This window comes from Martes martes, assembly GCF_963455335.1.
Source record: "Martes martes genome assembly, chromosome: 8".
NCBI lineage: Eukaryota > Metazoa > Chordata > Mammalia > Carnivora > Mustelidae > Martes > Martes martes.
This window is the reverse complement of record NC_137895.1, coordinates 81,171,961-81,197,908: the sequence shown is the minus strand read 5'-3', so window position 1 is coordinate 81,197,908 and position 25,948 is coordinate 81,171,961. Positions and strand designations below refer to the sequence as shown.

The window sequence follows — 25,948 nt, the reverse complement described above, 5'->3', positions numbered from 1 at the left end:
TATATGTGATAAAGAATATATAGTCTATGTAAAGGAATGATAAAAAATCAAAATTTACTGTAGTTCTGATTTCCAAAGTGGAAAGTGAGGGAATGCAACTGAGGGAAGCATTTCCCACATAACAGTAATGCTGTTTCCCTGAAACTTGTGAGGGATCATTATTCCTTAGACCTTAAATACATTTTCTATTCCTGTGAATCCACTCAGCATGTAATAAACTTAACTGAAAATATTTAAATGCATGTATTTTTAAAAATACTTAATGTAAGTAATTAAAGCCCCAACAGTTCTGAGCACAGAGAGTACATCCCCAAGACCCTGCCCCAGATTTCTGTAAACTAATCAGTGTGAAATAGTAGAAAACATGGCCGTGACTGTCAGGGTGTTTGTATAAAATGACCTGTAATGAGGACAGCCACAATGCAAGAACCTTATAAAAATGCTAATTTGTACTTTAAAAGTATATTTTTGAGATGCTGTTTTATGGTTTTTGGTTTTTTGGTTGGAACAGTATACAAAATAATGGAGAAGCCAAAGACAAATTTAGGCAAAAGGTAGCAACATTCAGCCTCTGGCCCTGAACTCTTATTTTCAGTGAAGAGAAGAGAGTACTTCAAAGACCATCTGCAGCTTTCTAGCTAAGAAGCCATAATGGGTATAAAAATGCTCAGAATTCTCCGTTAAACAGAATGGATAATTATGCCTATACATCAGAGCTGCCATGTAAGCTTCCTGCCTCGGGAGCCAGACTGATATGCTTGGGGCTAGAAAAATCTGGTCATCAGCTCGCTCATAGCTGGTGCCCAGAAATTTTGATCTGGCTGTGACAGCTGGAGAGAGGCCAGGTGAACACAAGAAAATGCCTGCTTCAGTGTGGCATCCCTTCGAAAGGTTGAGACTACCAAAAGCAGAGGCATAATGGCAATTCAGAACAGTGATGGGGAAATTCAATGTTCTGGCATCCAAGCTTTTTCCCTTTAGACAGTGCAGCTGGTATTTTAATTCTAACACCAAGCACAAACTAATTGTTTATCACTTACTTTTTTTTCCATAACACTGTAAGGCCTAATTTTTTAAAAGTAGAACAAAAACAAAAGTATTGTTTACTTGTATTTCTAAACACCAATTTCCTAATATATATTAAAAAGTCATTTCTAAAAGTATAAAGATACCAATTTTATCTAGTTTTGCTTCTGAAATCTTGAAGAAATCAGAGCTGCTCTTGGCTCCCATTTGTAGGCCTGAGCGGAACATTCCTCTGGGGAGCAGAAGTTCAAGAACAATCCTCCCTCCAGACCGCCTTTCTTTTTCAAATACAGTATTGTCTTTAAAAATTGGAGTGTTTCCTAAGGGTAATATTCCTGTCAGAAACTGGGCTGCATTATCTAAAAAAAAAATTTTTTTCCACTTCACTTATTATACTCAGGACAAAAGGGATATATCATCCAAGGCAGTAAGTGTTCTGTGATGAGTCTTCTTTTTACTAAAACAGTCTAAGACCCTGAAAATAATTGCATGTCTAATAAAAATTTTCAAATTTTTGATTTTGGGAATTTTTGAATCTCTCATCAAAATTTTTCATCACGGTAACAAGGAATAAACAGAACTCACCTCCATGTACAGTTATTTTGATTAAAATAGCCATAGAGAAAGCAAGCCACTCCTACTACCGCGGCCAGCAAGAGCATCTGAGTATAGTAGCCCAGCCAGGCAAAGTAGATTCCAATCTTTTCTCCGTAATATTTCCTGAAGAAAGACAGAAATTGTTTTTAGAAGACACACCGAACCACTTTATATCTTCATTCTAACCTCAATTTCTGATTTTAAATACCAGAGGCTTTAAGCTTAGACCTCTTACTCAATTCATACTTAAAACATGTTCCTTTTCATAAAGATCCCAAATTCCACTAGGAAACAAGTATTTTACATATCCTAGAACTACAGATCACTGGTAAGCCTGGTGAAGCAAAGTCAGAACAGGGTGAAGGAAAGAACAATGCTACACAGTAACCAAATGGAATACATCACCATCATTCTTTGTAAAAACGAACACATCTGATACATTCTCCAAAAGACTGTAACATGCATGAGACAAATGAACATGAACAATATGCTCCCAGTTACTTGCTTTTGCTTGTTTAGAGAACTCCCTTGGAGCCAGTGTAATGTAAATCAGAAATAAATTAGTGTAAATCACAAATACAAGGACTGATGAGAAGTCACTGACAATGACTGAGGAATCCACTGGGCTGTATTCCTTACATCTAAGCACCTCCATTTTCTCTAAGTTGTGAAAACTGATCAAGGGAAGAGTCCAGGAGGCTCCACTGGAAGAAAGATGGTAGGGCAGGAAGCCGCACCAGACTATTCCTGAAAGGGAGACAGATACGGTTCAGGACTAGGAAAGAGTTGAGAGGTGAGGAGAGAACACTGGGATGATTGTTAGGGGACGGCTGCTGTTGTTGAGACTTTCCTAGACTGAGTCACTCCCGGCTCAGTAGCAGCCCACAGAAACTATAATTTACTTAGCTCTCTGCTTCCTTAAAGACCTCTATGAGACTTCCGGCTCAGTAGTATGGGGCTGGGTTGAGGTCCTTGGGCTTAGCCTGGTGGGAAGTAAGCTCTGAGGAAGGCCTGAAGTCCCTGGAGACTCCCTTCAGACAGGAACATCCCTGGGCTGAACCAGCCATCAGCTTCAGAGGTCATAGGCCTGGGTATAGGCTAATCCCTGGGGATAAGGGAGGATATGTCTGGCCCAGACATACAATCAGGAGTCAGGGGGAACCAAGTGCTGCATTTTTATGTGACTGGGGCTTTGCTGTCTGACTCATAAACTGTAGGCCAATGACAGGCTCAGGGTAGTGCTGAGAAAGAAAAGCTTGGCAATGGGTTTACAACATCCTGGCTGTTAGGCTTTCTGTGATATGTTCTTATCAACCATCCACACTGGAAATGCCACACTTAAAACCGGAAAGAATGTTAGAGGTTATTGGTCCAACTCTCCAACAGTAAAAATATTCCGCCTCATTTAGAGCTGGTCAGGCAGTCCCCGCTCGGATACTAAGCATGACAGGGAGTTCATTGTTTCCAGAGATACCTACATCATATTGGAGGCAAGAAGATCAGAAAGAATTTTTGAATCCAGACAGAAAACTGCCTCCAAGTTGCTGCTGAAAGGCTGGGAATATAATAATTCTTTCAAATATGATATTCTGATCATTCTCTTTCTGCCAAGAACATTCCAATTCTTAACATCAATTTCTAAAAACTCAGCTTTTTGATCTAAGTTAAAAGTATATACTCAGCAAGGGGTCAGACAGTTCTAGTAATTGTCACGGTGGTTCACCGCTTAGTTTTCTGTATGCTTACCAACAATTCAACCCCAAACTTTGACCTAACATGTAATTTTCTCAGTACTTTCAAACACATGAGGTAGTCTATTGATTTCATCTCCTTGAATGAATCCCATCATATCAGATTAATGATTCTCTAGCCCTGCAGAGAGCTATCACCTGGGATCTCTCCATTTTTCTCTCACGTTGGGAATCCCTGTTTCCTGAAGCCATGTTTTCCTCTTCCTTCGTGGAGCAACACCTCCATTACTTTGCACGTTTAAATGGCAAAAGTTCCTCACACTTATTTAAACAGCTTGACCATCTGTGGAATTGGAAAGTAAGAAATCACATCCCTTGGAAATTTGAAGTTATTGCTCTCTTCTCTTCTACCTGCAGTGTCGTCGTTGCGGAGTTCAGTGTTATTCTGAGTCTTGCTCCTTCAAATGAAGGTTTCTCCTTCTGGAGGTTCTGTTTCTCCTTCTGGAAGTTCTCAGGATCTTCTTTTTGTCTTCAGTGTCCTGAGGCGTCATGTTGTCATGACTTGATGGCATGCTGAGGTGACTGGCCGGCTCTATTTTCATCCTCTGAGTGCTCAGTAGGCTCCTTCCATCTGGAGACCCAGCACATTCAGTTCCTGTCCCGAGTGTGCTATAAAGGTGTGTAGGTACAAGTTGTGTCTTTCCACAGTATCAGCTTTATTCACTCATAAAGCAAGATTTGCACAACAGTAACAGCTTTGGGACTCCAAACTCAACGACACTTCCCTACACATTTGATCTGGCTTCATACATGCCACACAGGACAAGATACAATACAAAGTCACACAACAGACAAGATACAATGAGGACTCAGTCCAGTCCGGGTCCACTCTCGGCACTTAGTGCTTATTATGTTCAAGCAGAGGAGGGTCTCTCTCATGTTCAGAGACCAATCTGGGGCCGCTGCCTTTCAAATGTGGTCAGACAAGGAAGAGTCCGGATCTGGAGAATCTGACAGTTTGCTGCAGAAGTCCTCCCTTTTTAGAGGAGTTTTATCAGTCTTTAGCCTTCCCAGGCCTCTTCCGGTTCTTCCATCAGCTCTTGGCTTTGCCAATCATCAGTTCTTGGTACCACCTGCATGTTCAGTGTTACCTGTTCTCAGCTCCTCACCTTTGGCTGCCTTCCTGATTCCTGACAGCACTGCTTGACACGAGTGACCCCTCATGCTCTCTATTGTTCTTCAATATGGTTCAGACACTGCTCTGATTTCTTCCCCATGTTGTCTCTGTTCTCATTCCTAGCACCCTACTATCGGTTCATTGCATCTCCTGGACCGACCTTCTAATTTTTATTTCTTCCTGTCCTTTTTATTTTCTATCTCTTTATATTTTTGCTCTGTGTTCTGTACAATTTCTTCAACTTTATTTTCTAATGCGATGATTAGGGTTTTTCTGTTCTATTACATTTTTAAGAATCACATTTTATCCTTGGAATGATCCTTTTTTTTATAGAACTCCTGTCCTTTCTTATGGATATCATAGTTTCTTTTCTCACTCTGAGGGTAAAAATGGGAGTTTGGGAGGTAGTTTTTCTTTCCTTCCCCCCCCGCCTTTTTTTTCTGTGCAAAATCTGTTTCCCCCAGTTGCTTTTTCTAGTTTATTTGGTTTGCTTTTTGGAAAAGAACTGATTTTCCCTTCAGGTAATCCCTGGGGCCCACAGATGAAGGTTTAACAGCACAAATGCTCAAGGGGTTACTAGTGGGAAGCAAGGAAAGGAACATGTGGACCAGGGACAGGGAATAGTTAGAAAAAAAATACATTTTCCTTAGCGAAATATACTTAAAATAGTGGGGAAATTGTTCTCTTTACCAAAAAATCAATAAAGGACGATGAAGAACCCAACACCCTGCCATCAGATGGTTTGGGTTTAACATAAAAGAAAATCACACGTGAGTATCAGCTTCAAATGTTTACATATGTAAAAAAACACCCTCTTTTAAAATTTTATCCTACAGAATACCTGGAGTTAATGAGAGAAAATGCCTCTTTATGATTGTAATCCAGTTAAAAAATGAAGAAATTGAGAGTATGACCAAATGAATCTTTAAAAAAAAAGAGTATGACCAAATGAAATAGCAAAATAAAATCCCTTATGAAATGACTCTAAGCAACGATCAATAATGGTTGCTATCATCACACGCAGAAGAAAACAGTACATTATGTAGCTTCTGGTAGAAGTATGAAACTCCACATCCTAAGTATTCTTGTATAAAGCTGAACCGCAATCAGATCAAACTTTCAAATGAGGAACATTACTTAGCTAAAGCAAATACACAGGACACAGCAACAAGTCCAACATCAGCACAAGGAAGAATGAAGTCAGTAAAATAGAGAATAGAGAAACTCCTCCACAGTCACAAGGAAGAAATAGAAGACAACTGAGAAACACATTAATTGCGCCACCTAGACCTTGTTTGGTTCTCTGATCTGAACTAAAAATTGTTAAAAAAAAAAAAAAAGTTTTTGTGATAATCAGGAAAAACCGAACATGGAATTTTGATGATTTTAAGTATTCAGATTGCATTTAAAAGAGAATGAAATATATGAAATATTAATGAAATATAATGATATTTGGGGTTTTCTTCAAAATGCTCCAATGGAAAGGGATGGGAAGGAGGCAGAGAGAAAAATGAAACAAGACTAGTGAGGAGTTCATCACTTTTGGAGATGGGAGACAGATATAGGCAGTTTTGTTGTACTGTTCTATTTTTGTATATGTTTGAAATTTCCCATAAGAAAATGTAAAACAAAGCAAAACAAAAACTCTTCAATGTTTTAAAACTCTCACTTTTAATGTCAAGTGGTTTTCCCATGTCAGTGGGCACTGAGGTGAGGTAGAGAAAACAAGCGCTTGGCTCCAGGCCAACCTGGGGGAACCTGACTCTCCCCTCCTCGCTCTCCACATCCAACCCATGACCAAGTCCCACGGACTCCCTTACCACCCATTCCAACTATGCTGCTAAGAGCTCTCCTCTGGCCACTCCGACAGCCTCCTAACCTGCTCTCCCTGCTTCTTGGAGAAGAAGCAGCCATTCCCCAAATTATCTTTGCAAAGTGTGAATGAGATAAAATTATTGGAGCACTTAAAGCATCACAAGTGCTTTTCACTGTCCTTAAAATCTAAGCTCTTTTCCGTGATCCAGCTACCCCTCTTCTAACCTGCCCCAGTCCAAGAATGACTTCTTCCTAATCCACAAAATCCTGGCTCCTTTTCACTATCCAGGTCTTAGTTCATCTGTTGCCCACTCAAACGTAACTTTCTTCACTTCCTTCCCCTCACCCCAACTCATCATGGCGTTTCTTCATTTCAATCAGAAACTTTGTTTACTTCTTTGCTTATTTTTATTTGTTTGTTGATTATTTTTGGTCTGTCTCTCTCTCCAGCAGCCTTGCCCAAACAACAAAAGTTTCTGGAGAGCAGCTGACCTTGGTGTTTTCAGAAAATAAATGCTGAGCTAGTCATCACACCTTATTAGATATAGTGAAACAGTATCTAACAGCAGATACAGGCAAGCAGTGAAAACCTGTATCTCTTACCATACAATTTAAGCTAAATCTAACATTTACTCCTGTGTAATGAGGACTATGGTGGGTCTTTATTCCCAATTTTGGGAGGTAACCTCTAAACCTTTGGAATGTCCCAAGATAAGGGTGTCTTTGTTACTCATGAAGAACCCCTGGGGCCCCACCCAACAGTTGATGCCAATGAGGTGACTCATGGAGGGCCCCTAGTCTGTGCTAATGGGATGACTCAGGATGGAGACTGGCCAGGCCAGGAAGACCAACCATGTGACTGGAGGACTGGGGGGCTTTGAGCCATAGTATGTTGGGAAAGGAAGGGGCTGGAGACTGAGCCACAAGAGCAATAATTCAGTGACTCATGCCTATCTAACAAAGCCTCAATAAAAAGCTGTGGGCAGGGGTGCCTGGGTGGCTCAGTGGGTTAAAGCCTCTGTCTTCAGTTCAGATCATGATCCCAGGGTTCTGGGATCAAGTCCCGCATCGGGCTCTCTGCTCAGCAGGGAGCCTGCTTCCCCCCACCCCCCGCCTACTTGTGATTTCTGTCAAATAAATAAATATAATCTTAAAAAAAAAAAAAAAAAAAAAGCTGTGGGCAACAAAGTTCAGGGGTCCGGGTGAGCTTCCCTGGGCGGCAATCCTCTTTGAATACTGTCACTTCGATGCCAGAGAGCAACCTGAGTCCTCCCACCGGCATGCTCTCTATACACCTCACCTGATAAGATCCAAGGGCTGCTTTTTGTATATACTTCGTGGATGAGCCCACTCCCTGTACAGAAGGTACCGTTCACTCGGGCAGCTGACATCCTCTGACTTATGGTTGAAGTTGCACTGCGAAACAGAAGCAAACAAGTGAGCATATAAGCACTAGGTGCTCACAGATCTGTTTATTCAATATGGTACTCGTACTTCACAGGAATAGGGGGCTCTCCTTTGCTAGAAGGGATGGATGGACCATCTAATTTTTAGTGATTTTCAACCAGTGGTATTATTAATCGCTTGTGGCCACTTGAAAATGTGGGTGGGGAGGAATACTTGGTTGTTATAATCCTAGAGAACACCTCAGGTACCTGGTGGGAGCCCCAGAGATGCTTTACGTCCCACAAGTGTGCCAACTCCTAAACAATTAAAAATTGGGCTGCTCAAGTGCAAAACAGCCACAATGGAGGAACACCTGCTAGCCCACACCCTCCCTGGATGCCTGGGGGGAACCAGGGCCTTAGCTGGTTAGTACCAAGGTCAATTCTAAAACCCAGGCATCTTTGTCCCCCCAACTCAGCAGTTATTCCGGGACAACATGCAGAATATGAACAACAAAGAAGTATGACATATTATACACTTTGTTTATTCAAAAAACAAAGATTCTTGCCGCTACGTAAACTCAGTCACTCTTCCCATCTGACTCATTTTTCTCCCTCCTGTACTAGAACCAGATTATCACCAGGTAAGCCTTAACATAGGTCCTGATCTCCGTTCACTTCCCTTCCAAATGCCACACCAGGTCACTCCTTAGGCTGGATGTGGGATCACTGCAATTGAAAGAGGCTTTAGCGGGAAAGAACTGGGCATGGGCGGATGACAACTGAACACTACTGAACTTTGGCACCCCACATTAATATTCATGACAGCTATTCTTAAGTATCCCTAAAGTTTGTGTCATGCTATAATCACTAATTTTGCCAGCAAATATAAAACGCATGAACCCTCAGGCTGGGCTGCCATACGGGGTCTCTTCACCAGGAAGTTCAGAATCTACTTCTCCGTTCAGCTCTCTGCTCTCTATTTACACATGTGCCTCAAGTAGCTCTTTTGTATCCTAGTTTATTATCATATACAATACATTTCAATAACATCATCATCCACACATACAGGTACTACCCAGTAGAATGATCAATCTCACTCTTGGCTTTCTTGGTCTTAGAGATTCAGAAAAATTGATAGTGAATGTGACAAAGCTATAGCACACTATAATATAGTATTTAATTTATTTCAATGACAGAATTTACCTAAAGAGCTTAGATACAATATCCCTGCATTTATGGAATCGTTAAGGGTCTGAAGCAGTCACATTTTAAAATTCTCATTTCATGAGAGATGTTATCGGCCACAGAAGTGCTCTTGAATTTGAGGAGCTGCTGTCATCTCAGAACGGAGTCCTTAAAAAATGTCAACACCCTGCAGTACTGCCATCGGGACGAGAACTCTGACAGATGCCTTTGTAAAAGCCTTATGATAGTCTAGGACACAGGAAGAAAATGGTATTTCAGGGGGAAAAAGCCTGTGTTCTAGAAAATTATGAGAAGATCTAACATGTATTTTGCTTAAAAAGAACCAATACTTTTCTAGTTGATAATAACATCTGTCAGTAATTATGAAGAGAGCTATTGCTTAGACTGCATGCCAGGGATGGTGGTAACATTTGACAGGGATTACTTTAATTAATCCTCATAACTCTATGGCATAACTCTATGACGTAAGTATGATAATTATCCCCATTTTATTGATGAGGAAATTGAGGTACTGAGAGGCTAAGTGACTTTTACGAGGTCATCCAGCTTGAAAGTGGGAGAGCAAGCCCCAGAGCCTATGCTCTTAACTGCTCACCAGCACAGCTCTATATGCGCACTATGAGATGGCTGCTGTTTCCATCATCCGTTCATTGACTGTTCAAACTGACGGCCTTCTCTATGGCCCAAAATAACCCAGTTCCTACCCTCAATGAGCTTGTAATCTTGTCATAGACCATCTTCATTTTATGGAAGAAGAAACTCAAGGTTAAAATGAGCCCTTCTCTATTCACAGTAAAGTACACCTTTGGTATTTTATTTCATTCTTGCCGTTTGACTTACATCATGGAGAGGGAAAGCTGCTTTGTAGATCCCAGAGCTGACAAGTTTGTTAATCCCAAACTTTTTAACATTGTCTCTTACTTGATACATGACCCGAGAGAGGATGAAGTAAACCTAAAAAAAATTATAAAACCGAATGAGTGCATTAATGTGTAACTAACCAACCATTGTTACTATTGTAACAGGAACCTGCTTTCTTTTCAGTGAGGGGGGGGGCGGGGGGCCAGCTTTTAAAAACGAAACTAAACCAACCACACCAGACCACTAATTATTCAAGCAGCAGGTTCCAAATTACTCAAAGACAGCAACTAAATTTGGTTTAGACTTACAATGCGGCTTCTGGTGGCTGGATTGAAGAAAGTATCTCTATCCTGAATATAAAAATCATTCATCCGGTTCTTCTCAAATGGGGCCGTGAAAAACTCTTGCTCTGGCTTGATGATACTTTCATCCACTTGGAGGACTTTGGTAAACCAGCTGAAATTACCGAAGGCTGAGGACCGGGTTTTCAGATCATTGGGTTTCAGAGGCAATTTGATGTGCATTATCTCAGCGTACGTACATAACACCTCCCAAGGGGCATGTACTTTCACAAACACAAGCTTATCATCCAAAACCTACAATGGAAGAATAAAAACACAAACCAGGAAACCAAACAATCCATAATTTTAAAACACATATGGATTGTTCTTACGTTGCTGGTAGTCAAAACACAGGACGCTGGTAAAAACGAAGATAAAATAAAAACAGACTTGCATGCCGTCAGATATTTTTGCCCTAAAGATAATTTCTTGGTTCAAATTATTGAGCAAGTAATTAAAGTCCTTTTCATACTTTCCGAAAATTACTATTATTTTAAACGAAGAAAAGCAAACTTGTTAATTTGCCTATCACTCCACCCAAACTGGTGACTAAAAATAAAAACATTAGACTATTCACTGCAGTGTTATTTTAGCGATAATTTTAAAATTTCTAACCCAGAGCAGGATTCATTAGTATATTATACATCTGTTAAATGTCATGTTATGTGTCCTTAAGAAAAAGATGTCAATATAGAAATGCATCTACTACATATTAGCAGAAAGAAAAGCAAATTATAAAACTGTGAAATAATAATCCCCCTTTGTGAAAGGGAAAAACAGATATGTTTTGAGAATAAAAAAGTTCAGTGGGACTACAAGGTTATTTATGCATAATTAGAATATAGAGGATTTTTATTTTTGTTATTCTTATATTCACTAATTTTTATAAGCCATTGTTTATAAAATAAGAGATCTTTTTAAAAAGCTCTTAAAAGAAGAAAACAATAATTTATACATGCATTCAGTATTACACTCTTTGGCTACTAAAAAAGGTATGCTGACTTTGATCAGAAACAAATATATTCTATATGCAGATTTTGATGGATGTCCCCCCCCCTTTCCGCCCAGCCTAGGGCATCACTAGAATTGCAAGTTTCAAATGCCAGTCTAGCATCCCAAATGACATGTAGCTTCCCAAGAGCAACAGTCAGCCCCGAATTGGGAAGAATCCAACACTTACCGATCTTGTTGCTTCTAAATGCAGGCCATCACAGATGAGGTTAGATTCATATGCTCGTCTTTTTCTCTGTCAAAAGAAATTGGAAAATATGTTAGGCCCTGTAGTTTGGCCAAGGACAGAAAAAGTCTTTTTTAAGACAAACCAAACCAAACCAAACCAGTTCGAATCTGATGAAAAGATAGATCTGCTCAAAATGGCACGTAAGCAACCAAGGTGTTCTCGCTGTTGGTGATTTGTGGGTGTGTTGGATTTCTGCGATGAAATGCAATGGAGTGTACTTGGATTCACTTAGCACTCTCGAAGGCCTTGGTCATCCCCATGGGTTTCTGGCCATTCGGGATGCATAAAAGTCTCTGGCTTTGGCTCAATTCCAAAACTTTTTTTTTTTTTTTTTTTTTTTAATTATAAGCAGTCTGGCACAAAAAAGGAGGTTTCTGAGTCCCATTCACTGATGTCATTTACCAGATCTGGCATTCTAGACATATCAGACATACAGATGGTTCCAATTTTAGATATACATATTTCATCTCTACATGCCTTGAACAAATTCAACAAACAAAATAAACAATTTTGGCAAAATTTGAAAGAATGTTTTTCTCTGCAAGATTAAAACATCAATGAAGGTATAAAACACCTATAAACCTACAAAAATAGGGAATTAATTAATTGATAATAGATCTGTCTGTGTCATGTGGCCATTTGAAAAGATGCAGAATGTACCATATTTATTGATACTAAATTCTATCTGGGCTCTTGTCCGGCTGTGTCCTAAGCTGTAAGGAAAGCATGTCAAGGTAGAGACTTAGTTAACCTTTTAAAAAAAGGGTTTTGGTGATGAAACAGCTATATTGCAGCATGAAATCAGAAAAACGAGTGAAGACAGGGGTTCAGCGTACAAACTCTAAAACCAGACTGCCTGTGTTCAAATTCTGGTGCCATCACTTATCAGCTCTTCAACCCTTGGCAGAAAACAAATTCTCTATGCCTCATTTTCCTTCTCCATTGAATAGAGAAAGCCTAATTTCCTTTTGAGGTTCTCATGAGGATTGTAGAATTTAAACCACATAAGGCACCTAAACTAGAATTTCCATTTCTAGTCATCACAGAAGATTAATTGGACCAATTCGCCCACTGAAGACAACTGAAAAAGTTGGAAGAAAAAATCCCCAAAAAACAAAAAATATTTGTCTTAACTTGAGAAGTTAACAAGCTAAAGGAATTAGTGGATCATGGCCTAGGTAATCCAGGGGACCCAGCAGTCAAGACCACTTTGCCCAGGGAGCGCCATTCATGATTTGCCAGTTGCCAAGGGGAGGAGGAAAGGCTGAGCTGCAGTGCCATCAAAGTGCTGAGAACACGGAAAGCAGCTAATAAACAGAAAGCAGATGGTGCTGCATGAAAAAGGCCAGAGGCCAAGAAGTGAAAAAATACACGTAGTATTTGGTTAAATATGAGTCCAAGTGGAATCCCTAACATCTTTTGTGGAAGTTTCAGAAACAGAATATTGGTATAATTTTTATTTATTTAATAAATGATGTGATACAGTACTTACAACACACCAGAGGCTGGTCTAAGAGCTTTACAAATATAATACATTTAATTGCTTCTTACAATTTGAGCATGCAATAGTGAGAGAAAAATCAGCAAGAGCTACAACTCCCTTAAACAGGAACAAGCAACCAGACCCGCCATATCCCCAACCTCAGCTTGGGAAGCTCCTTTAGACTCGTCCTGCTTCAAACTAGGTAGTATTTCTTCACTCCAGATCCTAACCTGCATTTTAATTCTTGCATGGTAGTCCAGTTCTCGCGCCTGATAGCTTCTTTCTTTACTACTGCTTAAAAGCACTTTTCAAGGGTGCCTGGGTGACTCAGTAGGTTAAGCATCCGGCTCAGGTCATGAACTCAGGGCTGCAAGATGGAGCCCCACATCAGGCTCCGTATACTGGACGTGGAGCCTGCTTAAGATTCTGCCCCTCCCTCTCCTTCTGTTGCTCCCTCCTCCAAATAAATAAATAACAACAACAACAACAAAAAAAATTAAAGCATTTTTGATCCTGCAAACAATGTTCAACATGGTGCTTGGCACAGAGTCTATACCGAATCCTTGCTCGTTCAAAGACTATACTCAACAAACGCTTATTAATTCCTTCTACAAACACTCCTGAGAGCATTCTTCAAAGTATTGAAAATTCAAAGAATTTAAAGTAGTTTGCTATGGGGAAACTAGACAGAAACTCAGCGTCCAACGACCTAAGACTTTCTGATACGGAAGGACTGAAACATTTATTCGTGTGTTTCATGACAGTGTAACAGGCATTTGCTGTTCTTTACGGCCCCCTCGACATTGCAGCTCTCCCCAGAGCCCATGCCCACTACACTGGTGAAAAACACATTCTCCTTCCTGGTCTCCTGTGAAGTTCAGCTATTTGCACATGAGCTAGGCCTTGTCAAGCAGACCAACCACTCCAGACCCTCTCTCAGAAGCCAGTGACATAAAGAAGCTGGGCCCAACAGAACTCATTCGAGGGTGGTTTGAAAAGCAAATGCCAGTTCCCAAGATGGCCGAAGTAGAGGTTACAGCAGATCTGGGCCACTGCCACTGACCAGCAACCATGCTTTCTCTCCCAGAATGGCTCTGCAGTGGGACTTGGGGCACTGCTCCCGGCTGCCTGGTTTCCAGGCTTATCTGTCCAACCCTTCAGAGGAACTTGTGAGCTCCCTAACATTCCCCTGATAAACTCCTTGTTTGCTTAAGTTAGAGCTCATTTCTGTCACTCGCTAGCAGGAATCGTGACTGGTTCAGTAACCGTGAACTAGGAAGAAGTTGTTAGGCTGAAACCAACATCACTGTACAGTGGAGGGAGCAGGTGCTCTGAGTACACCAGACACTCTGACTTCCTCTCCTTCAGGGAAGATGACTCATCCTGAGTCTGTACAAGGGGCAACCCAGACTGACCCATTAGCAGGATCCATGACTGTGTCTTCTCTAACCTTCTGAAGTCAGTCAGGAATAATTTCAGTTAGAATGTAAAGGTTCAGGCCCAAGGATATTCACTCTTGTAGACAAATGTCTTTCTCATTAGAAGACCCGGAGAATCAGTCAAAAGAGGAACTTCTCTAGTGGATAAAAGGCTATTTTAATAATTAAGTACTGGCAGAAAGAAACACATAACTGTGTTAACTGGCCTTATTATAAATTTATGGTTACTACTACAGTTCGGTCCACTAGGATACACCGCCATCTCCCTTCTGGCCCCTACTCATCCAGTAGGGAGCTGCTCCAAACCTTCCACACCCAACTCCAAACCAGCACACTCTGCTAGTGACCTTGCTTCCTTCCTTGCAGAGAAAACGGCAGCCACTCATGGGAACTCCTGCAGGTGTCTTTCTATCTACCTATCAATAGCTAGATACCATCTCTCCTCCTGGAGTCAGAAGACTGCATCCTTTTCACTTCTCCTCTGGAGTTTGCTTCAGCAATACCTTCTCTTTTTCTCTTTATTCTTTCCTCTTCATTGCTCTTACTCCCAGCCAACAGACACTTCAAATGTTTCCCATCCTTAGCAATATTAAATCCTTCCATGGCCTTACCTACTCTTTAATTACCATCCTTGCCTCTAGAGATGTCTTTTAATCTTGATATCCTTAGCACTTAGAACTATAATAGAATAAACATGCAGTAAATGTCTGATGAATGAACGAATAAATTGAGCGGATGGTGGATCGATGGCTGCCTGTTAAGTAGGAATGGACTGAGGAATAAAAGTACTGAGTGAAGCAACCAAGCTCGCCTGAGGCCCCCAGAATGTTCCATGAACTTTTGCTTACGGGTATTACAGGATATGACAGAGATGAAGAGATACAGTTTAAATCTGGGGCGTGCTAGCACCAGATAGCTCAGGGGCATTCAGAGCATGAAGTGTCTTCTAGATCCCTTGGAGCCTGAATTACTAGATGCCAAAGGGGGATGGTTGAGAGAGTTGGAAATGAACCAACCCCACAGGAAGGCAGTTCTGTCATCTAACATACGAAACACAAACTGCTCCCGTCTCGGTTGTATCGGCTATATCACCATGACGGTAACACGCTGAACACTCGACAGTAAGACATGGCTCCTTCTCTACGGAATTCCTAAACTGAGGCTACAACTCTTTGATGCCTTCATGGGACTCTCTCCTTTCAGATTTTAGTCTACCAAATAGCCCATTTAGTTCTTTCAGTTTTTGTTTTCCTTTTAGAAAATAATGGCATGATAGTTAGATTCAAAGTCAAAATTCAAATCCAGATTCTATGACATTGGGCAAAATAATGTAAATCATATAAGCACTGGTAGCTTCATTTCAAAATAGGACAAGAAATAGCTTCATCTTGAGGGTCTTTTAGGGATTAAATATGATCAGGGATATAAAAGTCCTCAGGATCATGTTTTATACATAATAAGCCATAAACATGCTAGCCATTACCATATTCTCTTTTTTTGCATTCAAACATGCCCAACTTCCCTTATTCCTTTTAAAAAACAAAAAACAAAAAACTAAACCCTCTCTCCCCTACAGGCCTTAGGGGCTCACCTCTTCTTTTTTAATGTGAAATATCTGAATAAGAACAGGCAACCCCAATCCACTTGCACCCAGTGACCCCCTAATCCTTCAGTGGGACACCGATAACACTGTTTTACTGTAACTCCAAGAACTGGTTCTTAATGCTGAGTTACTCTGTTCTCCCTCTTGATTCTTCTATACCACTTGGTCATCCTGGTCCTCGCACTACCTTCTTTGATATCTGATAAATGGGTATATCTGTGTGAGACAGAGTGTGTGTGTGTGTGTGTGTGTGTGTGTGTGTCCTCTTCACTCTCTGAAGGTTGTAAACACATCTTTTTATCTTCTCACTTTTCCCTCATTTCTGTGTATAATAAGGGAGGTCATTGACGAGTGTATAGCACACGGGGGTATCAAAGATGCAGAAAACCTTAGAAATACTTTTCTTCCATCTCATTTTAATGGCTTGGTAATAGTCTCTCAGAGAGATGTACTATAATTTATTTAACAAATCTCAAATTTTTGGATATTTACGTTGCTCCTAATTTTCACTATTATAAAAATCCTTGTAGAACAGTCTTTGTGCATCCATTATTATTTCCTCCGGATAAAGTCCCAGAAGCAGAACTGTTAAATCAAAGAGCGTATGCAATTTTAAGTTCTTTAATATGTACTGCCATACTGCCCTCCAGAAAGGTTGTACTAATTTGTCCTATTTTAGTTCTTATCTAGTTCTTTAGAAAGAACTCCTGAGATATTTACCTGATTTCTCTCAAGATAATTGGTAGACCTTGGAGTTGGTTTATAATGCCCTCTATTTTACCACTCACTATAAATACTTAAACAGTTGAATCAAGGATAGGACATTTTTATTTGCTTAAACATCTTAATCTATCACCTTGGAGTTACTTTAATAAGACAGTTCTTGTTATTTTCCTTTGGCAAGGCAATTCACAAAGAACTAGTGGAGTATTTTAAAAATTGATCAAACCAGTTTTCTTGGTTTGTCAGGTAGCTGAAGTAAATTAGCATATGTGCCGTATTTGTCAAACAAGCACATATCAGGGAAAGACTGATTACTTAAGAAAAGCTTGCTTCAATCTGTTTAATATGAAATCATTATTTTCACTTCCTTGTAGAATTTATACTTAGATAAGTAACAGTGTTCTTGACATTTAAAAAATTAGGGTAGAGCTATCTTCCATGTTAAAAACGAAAGAAAATTAATATTGCATATTGACTGACATAGCCATTGTTCAATATTTGTTGAAAAAAATAAATATGAGATCACACATTTTTTTTCACTAAAGATCATCTATGTGCCTTATTGGAAAAACTTTACATATATGAACCTAAACTATGTTCTATAGTCTATGGTCTGTATTTAGCAGCACAAAATAACCAAAGTAGGCTCTTTGGCTCTGAAAAATGCCCAGTCATACTTTAGATTGTGCTGTAAATTCTTCTGTCCCTAGGGGAACAAATTCATCGGCATTGCAACCTGGATCTTTTTTTTTTTTTTTTTAACCTAAAGTAAATCCAAAATGACCGTAATCATTGAGGACCTGTGTACATCTTGAAAAAGATGGATGTGACTATACTACTGTGGGTGGAGAACGGTGCTGGAGTTTCAAAGTAAAAAAGGATAAGAGTACCTATCTCACCCCAGAAACTGCAATTTTATTCATACCTCTTTTGAGAGGTTAATACAGCTGTCAGAGAAATAAAGAACAAAAGCAATCAAAATCACAAAGGAAAGACTGGCATAATTAAGGGAGCTTTCTGCCCCTAAGCACCTTAGATTACACATCTCATTTGGCGTAATAAAGTCATTGTGGGGAGGAATAGCTTGTGAATTATACAGCAATAGTACTGATTGTAAACACCAATCTACCATTTGCTTTAAGTCAACCAGCTTTCACAGGATAAGAAAAACAAGGATTGTAATGCCTATGAAGTAAAGTTACTGAACACAGTGTAACGATAATAAACCACGAATCAGTTGGGATTAATGAATATATGCATAGATTAATTTCAAGTATTCTTACAGCTTTGTTGGGCAAAGTACTGATGGTACTGTCATCGTATTTTTCAACTTGCCAATCTTTGTTAAGCCTACAAAGATGAATGAGGAATAAGTTAAACGTACTTAATTTGTACAAAAAAATTACTAACTACTCTAAGTACTATTTATTAGTTATACACCATGTGCTCAAAAAGGTTTGGTAAGCAGAATAAATAATTTAATTGGGACTTAATTTAAATTCACATGCTGGTGATAAAACATTTAATGTTAGTGGACCAATCTGATGAGGAATTTACTCAAGTAGATAATATGTGTTCTCTAGGGGACAGAAAAAGGATGTGTTTTGTTTTTTTTTTTAAGATTATTTATTTATTTATTTGACAGACAGAGATCACAAGCAGGCAGAGAGGCAGGCAGAGAGAGAGGAGGAAGCAGGCTCCCTGCTGCGCAGAGAGCCCGATGCAGGGCTCAATCCCAGGACCCTGGGATCATGACCCGAGCCAAAGGCAGAGGCCTTAACCCACTGAGCCACCCAGGCGCCCCATTTTTTTTGTTTGTTTGTTTGTTTTGGGAAGAAGAACTAAGTTTATTTGTTCATTTCTTGCATTTGAAGTATTCCTCGATGATATCCTTCGCCTGAGACTCTGCCATAGTCCTTAACCACCACACAGCTGCAACCAACCACTTTACGGGGTTTTCCCTCTCTGTCAATTTTACAGAGGCCTACCCACTCCCCTAGTTTCTTGTTGTCATCAACCTTGATTAGGTTGATTTGGTGTTCAGCACAAAGGGCCTCCACCAACTTGACATACATAGGCTCATCACAGTTGGATGCAAGCACACAAAGATGGGCTTGGCGCTTGTCTAAGGCTTTGGCATCTTCGCGAATTCCACGTGCTAGACCATCGTGGATGAGGGCGGTCTTCAGCATCTCTTGTAAAGCAGTATTAACATCCATTACACCTCCAGCAGCAATGCCTTCCTCGGCATTGGAATGGAATGGAAGTGAATATTAACTTCTGAATATCTATTTTAAATTAACATTTTAGGTGTAATTACAAAAGACATAAATGCTCTCTGTGGGTAACTTAGAGAAATTTTCTGAGAAGGGAAGAAAAAGCAACTTATAAAAAGTCACTGCTGAGGGCACTTGGGTGACTCAGTTGGTTAAGCAACTGCCTTCAGCTCAGGTCATGATCCTGGAGTCCCAGGATCGAGTCCCACATCAGGCTCCCTGCTCAGCAGGAAGTCTGCTTCTCCCTCTGACCTCTCCCACCTCATGCTCTCTCTCAAATAAATAAATAAAATCTTAAAAAAAAAAAAAAACAACTAATTTAAGACAACTAGTATAAACATTTTAGTGCAAGTAAGTTTTAAATTTTTATTAATTTTTTTAAATTTTACACTAAATTAAATTTTTAAATTTAAGTTTTAAGTTTTATTAAATCCTTTTTAAAAAAATCTGTTGAGGGATCACATGGCTTGACTTCTCATTAAGTCTTATGTGTATTAAATGTATGGTTATTTGTGGATAGTAGATGATAATTAACAGTATGGATAACTCAGAAATCATTTATTATTGACTAGCTTGCAATGTATAATTTTCCTAGTCATTAGCTCCCTACACATGCTAATAGTACATTATTTATTTATGGTTCATTAAAAAAGTATTTGCGGTCACTTACAGAAATAACACCAAGAATAAAGTAGTTAAATGAGAAACACAGAGTGACAACTGTAAAGTCCAGGAAAATAAAATGAAGGGATATACCAGAGTAATAAATAAAATGATTTTATTTATTAACCATAGGTCCTGTTCAGAAGTTAGAGTTCAGCTGTAAATTTGCTTCTGAGTTTCCTAGTAGCCAAAGAAAGTGGGAGATGTTATTAATAATATATTCTAACGTTTTAACACAACTTAAAAGAAAAAAACTGTCCAAAAGAAATACAATGTTCTGAGGATCTCCCAGAAAGCAATGTGTTCCATGGAGCCTCATAAAGGAGAAGACATAATTGAACAGACTTAACATCGGCATATCTTCCCCACGTTGAAGAAATAAAAGGATGGCAGACAGGGATTATGAAGCATCAGAACAGCATAAAATACTTCCTGGAAATGACATGTTCGCCACAGATAGTCCATGAATTGGGAACTTGAGGCTTATATTAGGATAGGTTAAGAAGAAATGATGGCAACCAGTGTTGGCTGGTTTTACCTTCCCAGATAACTTCGGTAAGTGTCCTCTCTTCTGTTTTAGGGAGCAAAATCCAGTCTAACTTCAGTTCACTAGCATTCTGGACTAAGGCAGAGACCTCTTCTTTATATTTTTATCTCCTTTCTTTACACCCTACTTGCTTACACTAAGATTGTAGGTTAAAAGGAATAAAGTAAATTAGAATCAGCAGTTTCAAATTACAGCTACAAAATGTGTTACTGGTATAAGCATGTTTGGTTTTATTTTTGAGTACTCAGCATAAGAGCAATTAATCCAAATCTTGGTTCTTATTCCTCAAGTGGAAAGTATCCTGGGGCCAATTCTTAAAACAGACAGAAAGGTCACCAAGATGTGGAGAACAGAAAATCCTTTTCTTTCTCTGATTGCTCCTTCTGAGATCTGGCCTTAGGTTGGAATGAAAAAGCTGTCATTTTTCCTGGGGGGTTCCAAACAGTCACCTGTATCTCACTTTAAAAAAGGCACAAGTTAAGGAAAAATCAACTATACTAAATTTTCATAAGTAATAAGCTTGAAAGGGATAAATATCACAAAGGAGTAGCTGCTGTATGCATAAAGAAGGTGGTCTCAACAACAGTATTTCTTAACTGATATCTTCTTTACTTGTGGAAAGTAGATTGCTCAGGCAGCATCTGATACCTACTTAATCAAAATCTGAGTCAGAATCTCCAGGCATGGGGCCAAGAAAACTACTTTAAGCAAGTGCTCCAGGTTGTTTGTATAAATAAGTAAGTTTGCAAAACTTACTTGCCCTAAAACCCACTTATCATAAAAACGCTCAGCAATCCAGGACTAGAAGGGGACTCCTTAAGCTTTTTTAAAAGAAAACTACCAAAATCTTATAGCAGGTGTGATATTTTGGTGAAATTGTACAAATATTCCCAATAAAATCAGGAACACTATAATGGTGACTACTGTGTGTTACTGGTTTTATTCAAGAGGTCTTAGCCATTGCACTTCAGTAAGAAAAGGAAAGTATAAAAATGGCAAAGGTAGACCAAAGCTTTCATCATTCATAGCTAATTGGTCTTTTCCTGAGAAATCATAAAAGACACACTGTAAACTATTAGAACTAAAAAGAGATTATCAAGGTTTCTAGGTAGAACTGATGAAAATTTTTAATACATAATAAATCACAAACCACAATTTAAAATGCTGCTGAAAATTTCAACAAAATTTTAAAATAAGAGTAGTTAGTAAAAATGTACAAGATCAGAGAAAGACCAATACCATATGATTTCATTCATATGTGGAGTTCAAGAAATAAAATAATGTTCATAGGGGAAAAAAGAGAGTGTCAAACCGAGAAACAGACTCTCAGCCATAGAGAACAAAGTGATGGTCACCAAAGGGGAGGTGGGTGGAGGGATGGATGAGTGGGTGGGAATTAAGAAGTGCACTTGTGATAAACACTGAGTACTGTAAAGTCTTGAGTCTTACTAAACTCTACACTGAAACAAACAAGCAAAAAAGCAAAAGATCTTCATGGACACTGTTACAAAAGTTCACTAAAAAATGTAAGACCTCAGTAAATGGAGTGATGCAATGTATTCACTGTACTAGAACTTTTTGATGAGCTTTGAAACATGTCCAAAGGAATCTCAACCAGCTTCTAGGCAAACATTTCCAGCCTTGTGATAACTCATCTAAAACAATGGGCAACAGTTTTTAAAGCTCACAGGATCTGTAACCAATTAGTTAGTTGTCTCACATTATTTGAAGTTTGGGATATAATTTAATTTGATTGCTCATTTCTTAAAAACCTCTTGTGCTACGATCTCCACGGGCCAGATCCTTCTGCCACCTACTAAAGAATTCTTAAAGTCAGGTATGAAATACAAATTTACATTTCCATACACAAAATTTACATAAACTTCAAGGACATAAATTTTCCATTAACTTTTAGGCATGTATTGTGCAGACAGAAAGCTAAACTAAACGACTTACTCGGGATTGCTTATACTGTCTTCCTGCTGCCTTGAGCCCTCCATCTTCTTTACCGACACCTGAGTCATCCCTTTACTTGGTCATAAACCCATCTATTTGAAGGGATATCAAGTGTCAGACAAACAAATTTCAAAATAGACCGATTCTGCCACTTGTTTGCAGGTCTAACAAAGGAAGTGGAAGGAACATTACTAACAAAACTGAGGAGAAACAGTTGGAAAAAAATATGGACGTTTCATTTAGAACATCTTTGTTATTCCCAATGTATATCAAACATATTTAGATATAATTAACCATGTGCTATTCCAGACCCCGCTGGCTACCTAGTGAACAGTCATTTCCCACTTCTTCACTGCTAAGAAAAGCCTGATGCTTTTTCAGGTATTGGATGATTAGGCAATTTAAGAGATGAAAGACTCATCTTCATTTGTCTATGCTAATGATGCTAAGTAATCCCATTCATCTTGCCAACAGTCATTTTTGGAACAGACCGGTGACAGACAATGAACTGTGAAGGGAAATCTGCTTAGGATCCTTCTAGGGGGAGCTTTCTTCCCCCTTAAAAAAGGCATTCCCGGGGCGCCTGGGTGGCTCAGTGGGTTAAAGCCTCTGCCTTCGGCTCAGGTCATGATCCCAGGGTCCTGGGATGGAGCCCTGCATCGGGCTCTCTGCTCCATGGAGAGCCTGCTTTCTCCTCTCTCTCTCTCTGCCTGCCTCTCTGCCTACTTGTGATCTATCTGTCAAATAAATAAATAAAATCTTCAGGAAAAAAAAAAAAAAAAGGCTTCCCCTTTCCCACCTCCAGGTGCCTTGAAGTACAACAGCGATCTTGTAACAAGGTAAAGTCAGTTTAAGAACAGCAACATATTGAGGATGGCAGGGCAGAAGGATGTGACGAATTCAACTCCTAATGACCTCTTTAAACTAATGAATTACCTAACCCAGAAATGATTTTATCTCTAGGCTACTTCTTAAGTGAGAAAATTTATTTCCTTTAGCACTTAAGCCATTTTGAGTTTGGTTTTCCTGTTTCTTGCTGTAAAAAAAAAAAAAAAAAAAAAATTCAAAGTGATCCAGTGCCAAGCACAGTGGGCTAAATGGGCACATATTATTGAAACAACTTACAGTCATTCCCCATACCTAATCTAAATGTAAACGATGTATACTTTTTAAAGGAAGGTGTGAAGTTCCTAAAGTAGTTTCACTAATATAGGAGGACAAAGTGACATGCTATTTGGAGATCTGGCTACAGAAAATATTTTCTCTTTTGCTCATGGAAAGATGCAGCCTTTTACTCCTCTATGTTTTGTGGCCCTATGACTTCTCTCTTTCTCTATGTCTAGAAAGTACGTAATGATACTCTTCAGATCAGCCACTAGTTAAAGTCTACCTTGGTGTTACTTTAGGAAATCAACATGATTTAGGCATAATTTTTTTTTCTCTCAACGAAATCAGAATTTTGATATTGCCTTTCTCTGGTGGAGTCCTAAATCCTGAATAAGGCCTGTACGATGGAACTCACAAATATTTTCCTGATTAATAAAAATGATTCCAAAGCTGAGCTTTAAAGTCTGGTGAAATCTAAGTAAACTGTACAAATACAGACTCAAAGCACTTTAAAGCACAGCTTATAAAAACCAACATTGTGGTACATCTCTCCATTGAGTTCAGAGATTGCCAAATTAATGATGATTTTTTTCCTCCTGATTTATAAGAGTTACCCTGGGACCTACATTTCTGTGTAAAACAAATGCAGCACTTATTAATAATGAAAGCAGCTCTAGGGCTCCTTCACCATGGCAGTAAAGCTCTTGTCTAAAACCAGAACTGTTTCCTTTACACTTTAATGGATTAGATTTAACTTACTTTCTATACTGCTCAATGCAGTTTCACTGGCATATGCATGCTTAATGAATATCTGATGGTGACTATGACTGCACATAATGTATCTTAGTGTCCACAGGAAAATGATAAAACATTCGAAGGTACAGCACTCTAATAAATTTATATATACATACATATATATACACACACACATACACACATACATATATATAAATTATATAACAAAAGAGGAGTCATGCCTTTTCATACTAATACTTTGTGTTAAGATAACTGGAAATAAAAGATATAAGAATTAAAATCTATTATCTAATATGCGCTAACAATCTATATAACATTTCTATATAATATTGTGCTTAATCCTAACCATAATCCTATGGATTGGGTATTGGAGTTCCCACTTCCTGAATCTAAGATGCCATCAGTGTGTGATGAACCAATTATTTTACATATCAGTAGGAAAAATTCAGCCAATGAAATTATGATATGTTGTATGTAAGACATACCCTGATTTTAAAAAAGCCAAAATGTAAAAATAACATGCATCTCAAAAATAATAATAAAACATGATACTGATCAGAAAATTCACTCAAGGCATATAGCCAGTTACAGCTGGGGTCAAGACAAGCCAGCTGTCCACCAGAGATCCTTGTTTCCCTTCCATAGTGTAGCATTCCTGTGCAGAAACGGCTGTCTAGTCGGAAATAACATTTTCCACTTTCCTGAGTTCTGACCAAGAGAAATGTGGCACAATCGATGTTGTCACTTCCAGGCCAAAGTAGTAAAGAAGCACGAGTCCTTTTTCCATCCTCTCCCTTAAACTCTTAGTTATGTTGGGCGCCTGGGTGGCTCAGTGGGTTAAGCCTCTGCCTTCGGCTCAGGTCATGATCTCGGGGTCCTGGGATCGAGTCCCGCATCAGGCTCTCTGCTTGGCAGGGAGCCTGCTTCCTCCTCTCTCTCTGCCTGCTTCTCTGCCTACCTGTGATCTCTATCAAATAAATAAATAAAATCTTTAAAAAAAAAACAAAAAAAAAACTCTTAGTTATGTTAATGCCCAGGATGATCTTAGAAACTACCTGCTGAATATGGCAAAGCTTCTGTGTCAGCCTGAGTCCCTAGATGACTGCAAAGGACAGAGCACGCCCCTCCCCCCACAATACCCCTAAACTCATCTTGCTTAAAACAGGGACTCCACATCTGCCGGGACATGAGCAATAAGTAAACTTTTATTGTATCAAGCCACTGTAATTCAGGGCTGGTCTGTTGTATCAGTTGGAATCACTCCACATCGAGTAGCAGAATTAGAATTTGAATGTCAAGTTCCAATGCCTGGGTTTACTCTGTGGTATCATGCAAAGACAAACCTCTAAAGTCACCCCTTCCAAAATAAACAAACAAAACAAAGCAGGCATGATTGCTTCGTTTTAAGCAAATTTCATCAGCTGTTTTGAAAGAATGGGCAGAAGTCAATAGATTAAAGAATGACGAATTTCAGGGAAAAAGCCCAGAGAGGGACAATTAAAATTGTGTGTATATAATAGCACAGAGGTAAGAACAATAAAACAAAACAAAAAATGAGGGAGTTATTTTCAAAGTGGGAAACAGTGACATATGTATGCTCTCTCCTTTCTGTCCTGTTTCAGTTTAATACAGTTCAGGTAAAGAAGATCCAGGCACTTGTTATAACCCTAGCCTACTAAATGGTTTACTGTCTGAACCTAAAAATAGTCTTGTGACTTAGAAGAGTCTGAAGAAAAGGAAAGGGATGAAGGAGCAGCTTGACCGGTAACAGATAAAAAGGAAGGGAAGTGACAGAAAATGGGAGAGGTGACTAGCACGGGTTCTCCATTCAAGACAAAGTCACGAACCATGGCTTCACTATTTCTTATCCTAGAATTGGTGATCTTGGGCAATCATTTAACCTCAGGGTCTCTTCTGTCAACTACAATGGTACCGTAACAGAATGTACCTCACAGGTTATTATGAAAAGGATGTGAGACAATGCATGTATGAGGCTCATCCTATCCATGAGAGCATGCTGAATACTAGTTGTTACTCTGCTGGCAATCATTAA

General features: G+C 39.2%; 1 protein-coding gene and 1 pseudogene across 2 annotated transcripts in view; both read right to left on the bottom strand.

Annotated features, from left to right (window-relative positions):
* Positions 1 to 25,948, bottom strand: part of ANO6 (anoctamin 6) — a 187,635-nt gene that overhangs the window by 53,404 nt on the left and 108,283 nt on the right. The window contains exons 4-8 of the mRNA XM_080810038.1: positions 11,283 to 11,348; positions 10,070 to 10,357; positions 9,741 to 9,854; positions 7,607 to 7,722; positions 1,612 to 1,746 (exon numbers count right to left, since the gene is read on the bottom strand). Of these exons, the coding sequence (XP_080666164.1) occupies positions 1,612 to 1,746; positions 7,607 to 7,722; positions 9,741 to 9,854; positions 10,070 to 10,357; positions 11,283 to 11,348 (719 nt within the window). The remainder of the gene's footprint in view (positions 1 to 1,611; positions 1,747 to 7,606; positions 7,723 to 9,740; positions 9,855 to 10,069; positions 10,358 to 11,282; positions 11,349 to 25,948) is intronic.
* LOC308347693 (small ribosomal subunit protein eS12-like) lies at positions 18,446 to 18,833 on the bottom strand (annotated as a pseudogene). The gene has a single exon. The product of its transcript is annotated as a small ribosomal subunit protein eS12-like (transcript).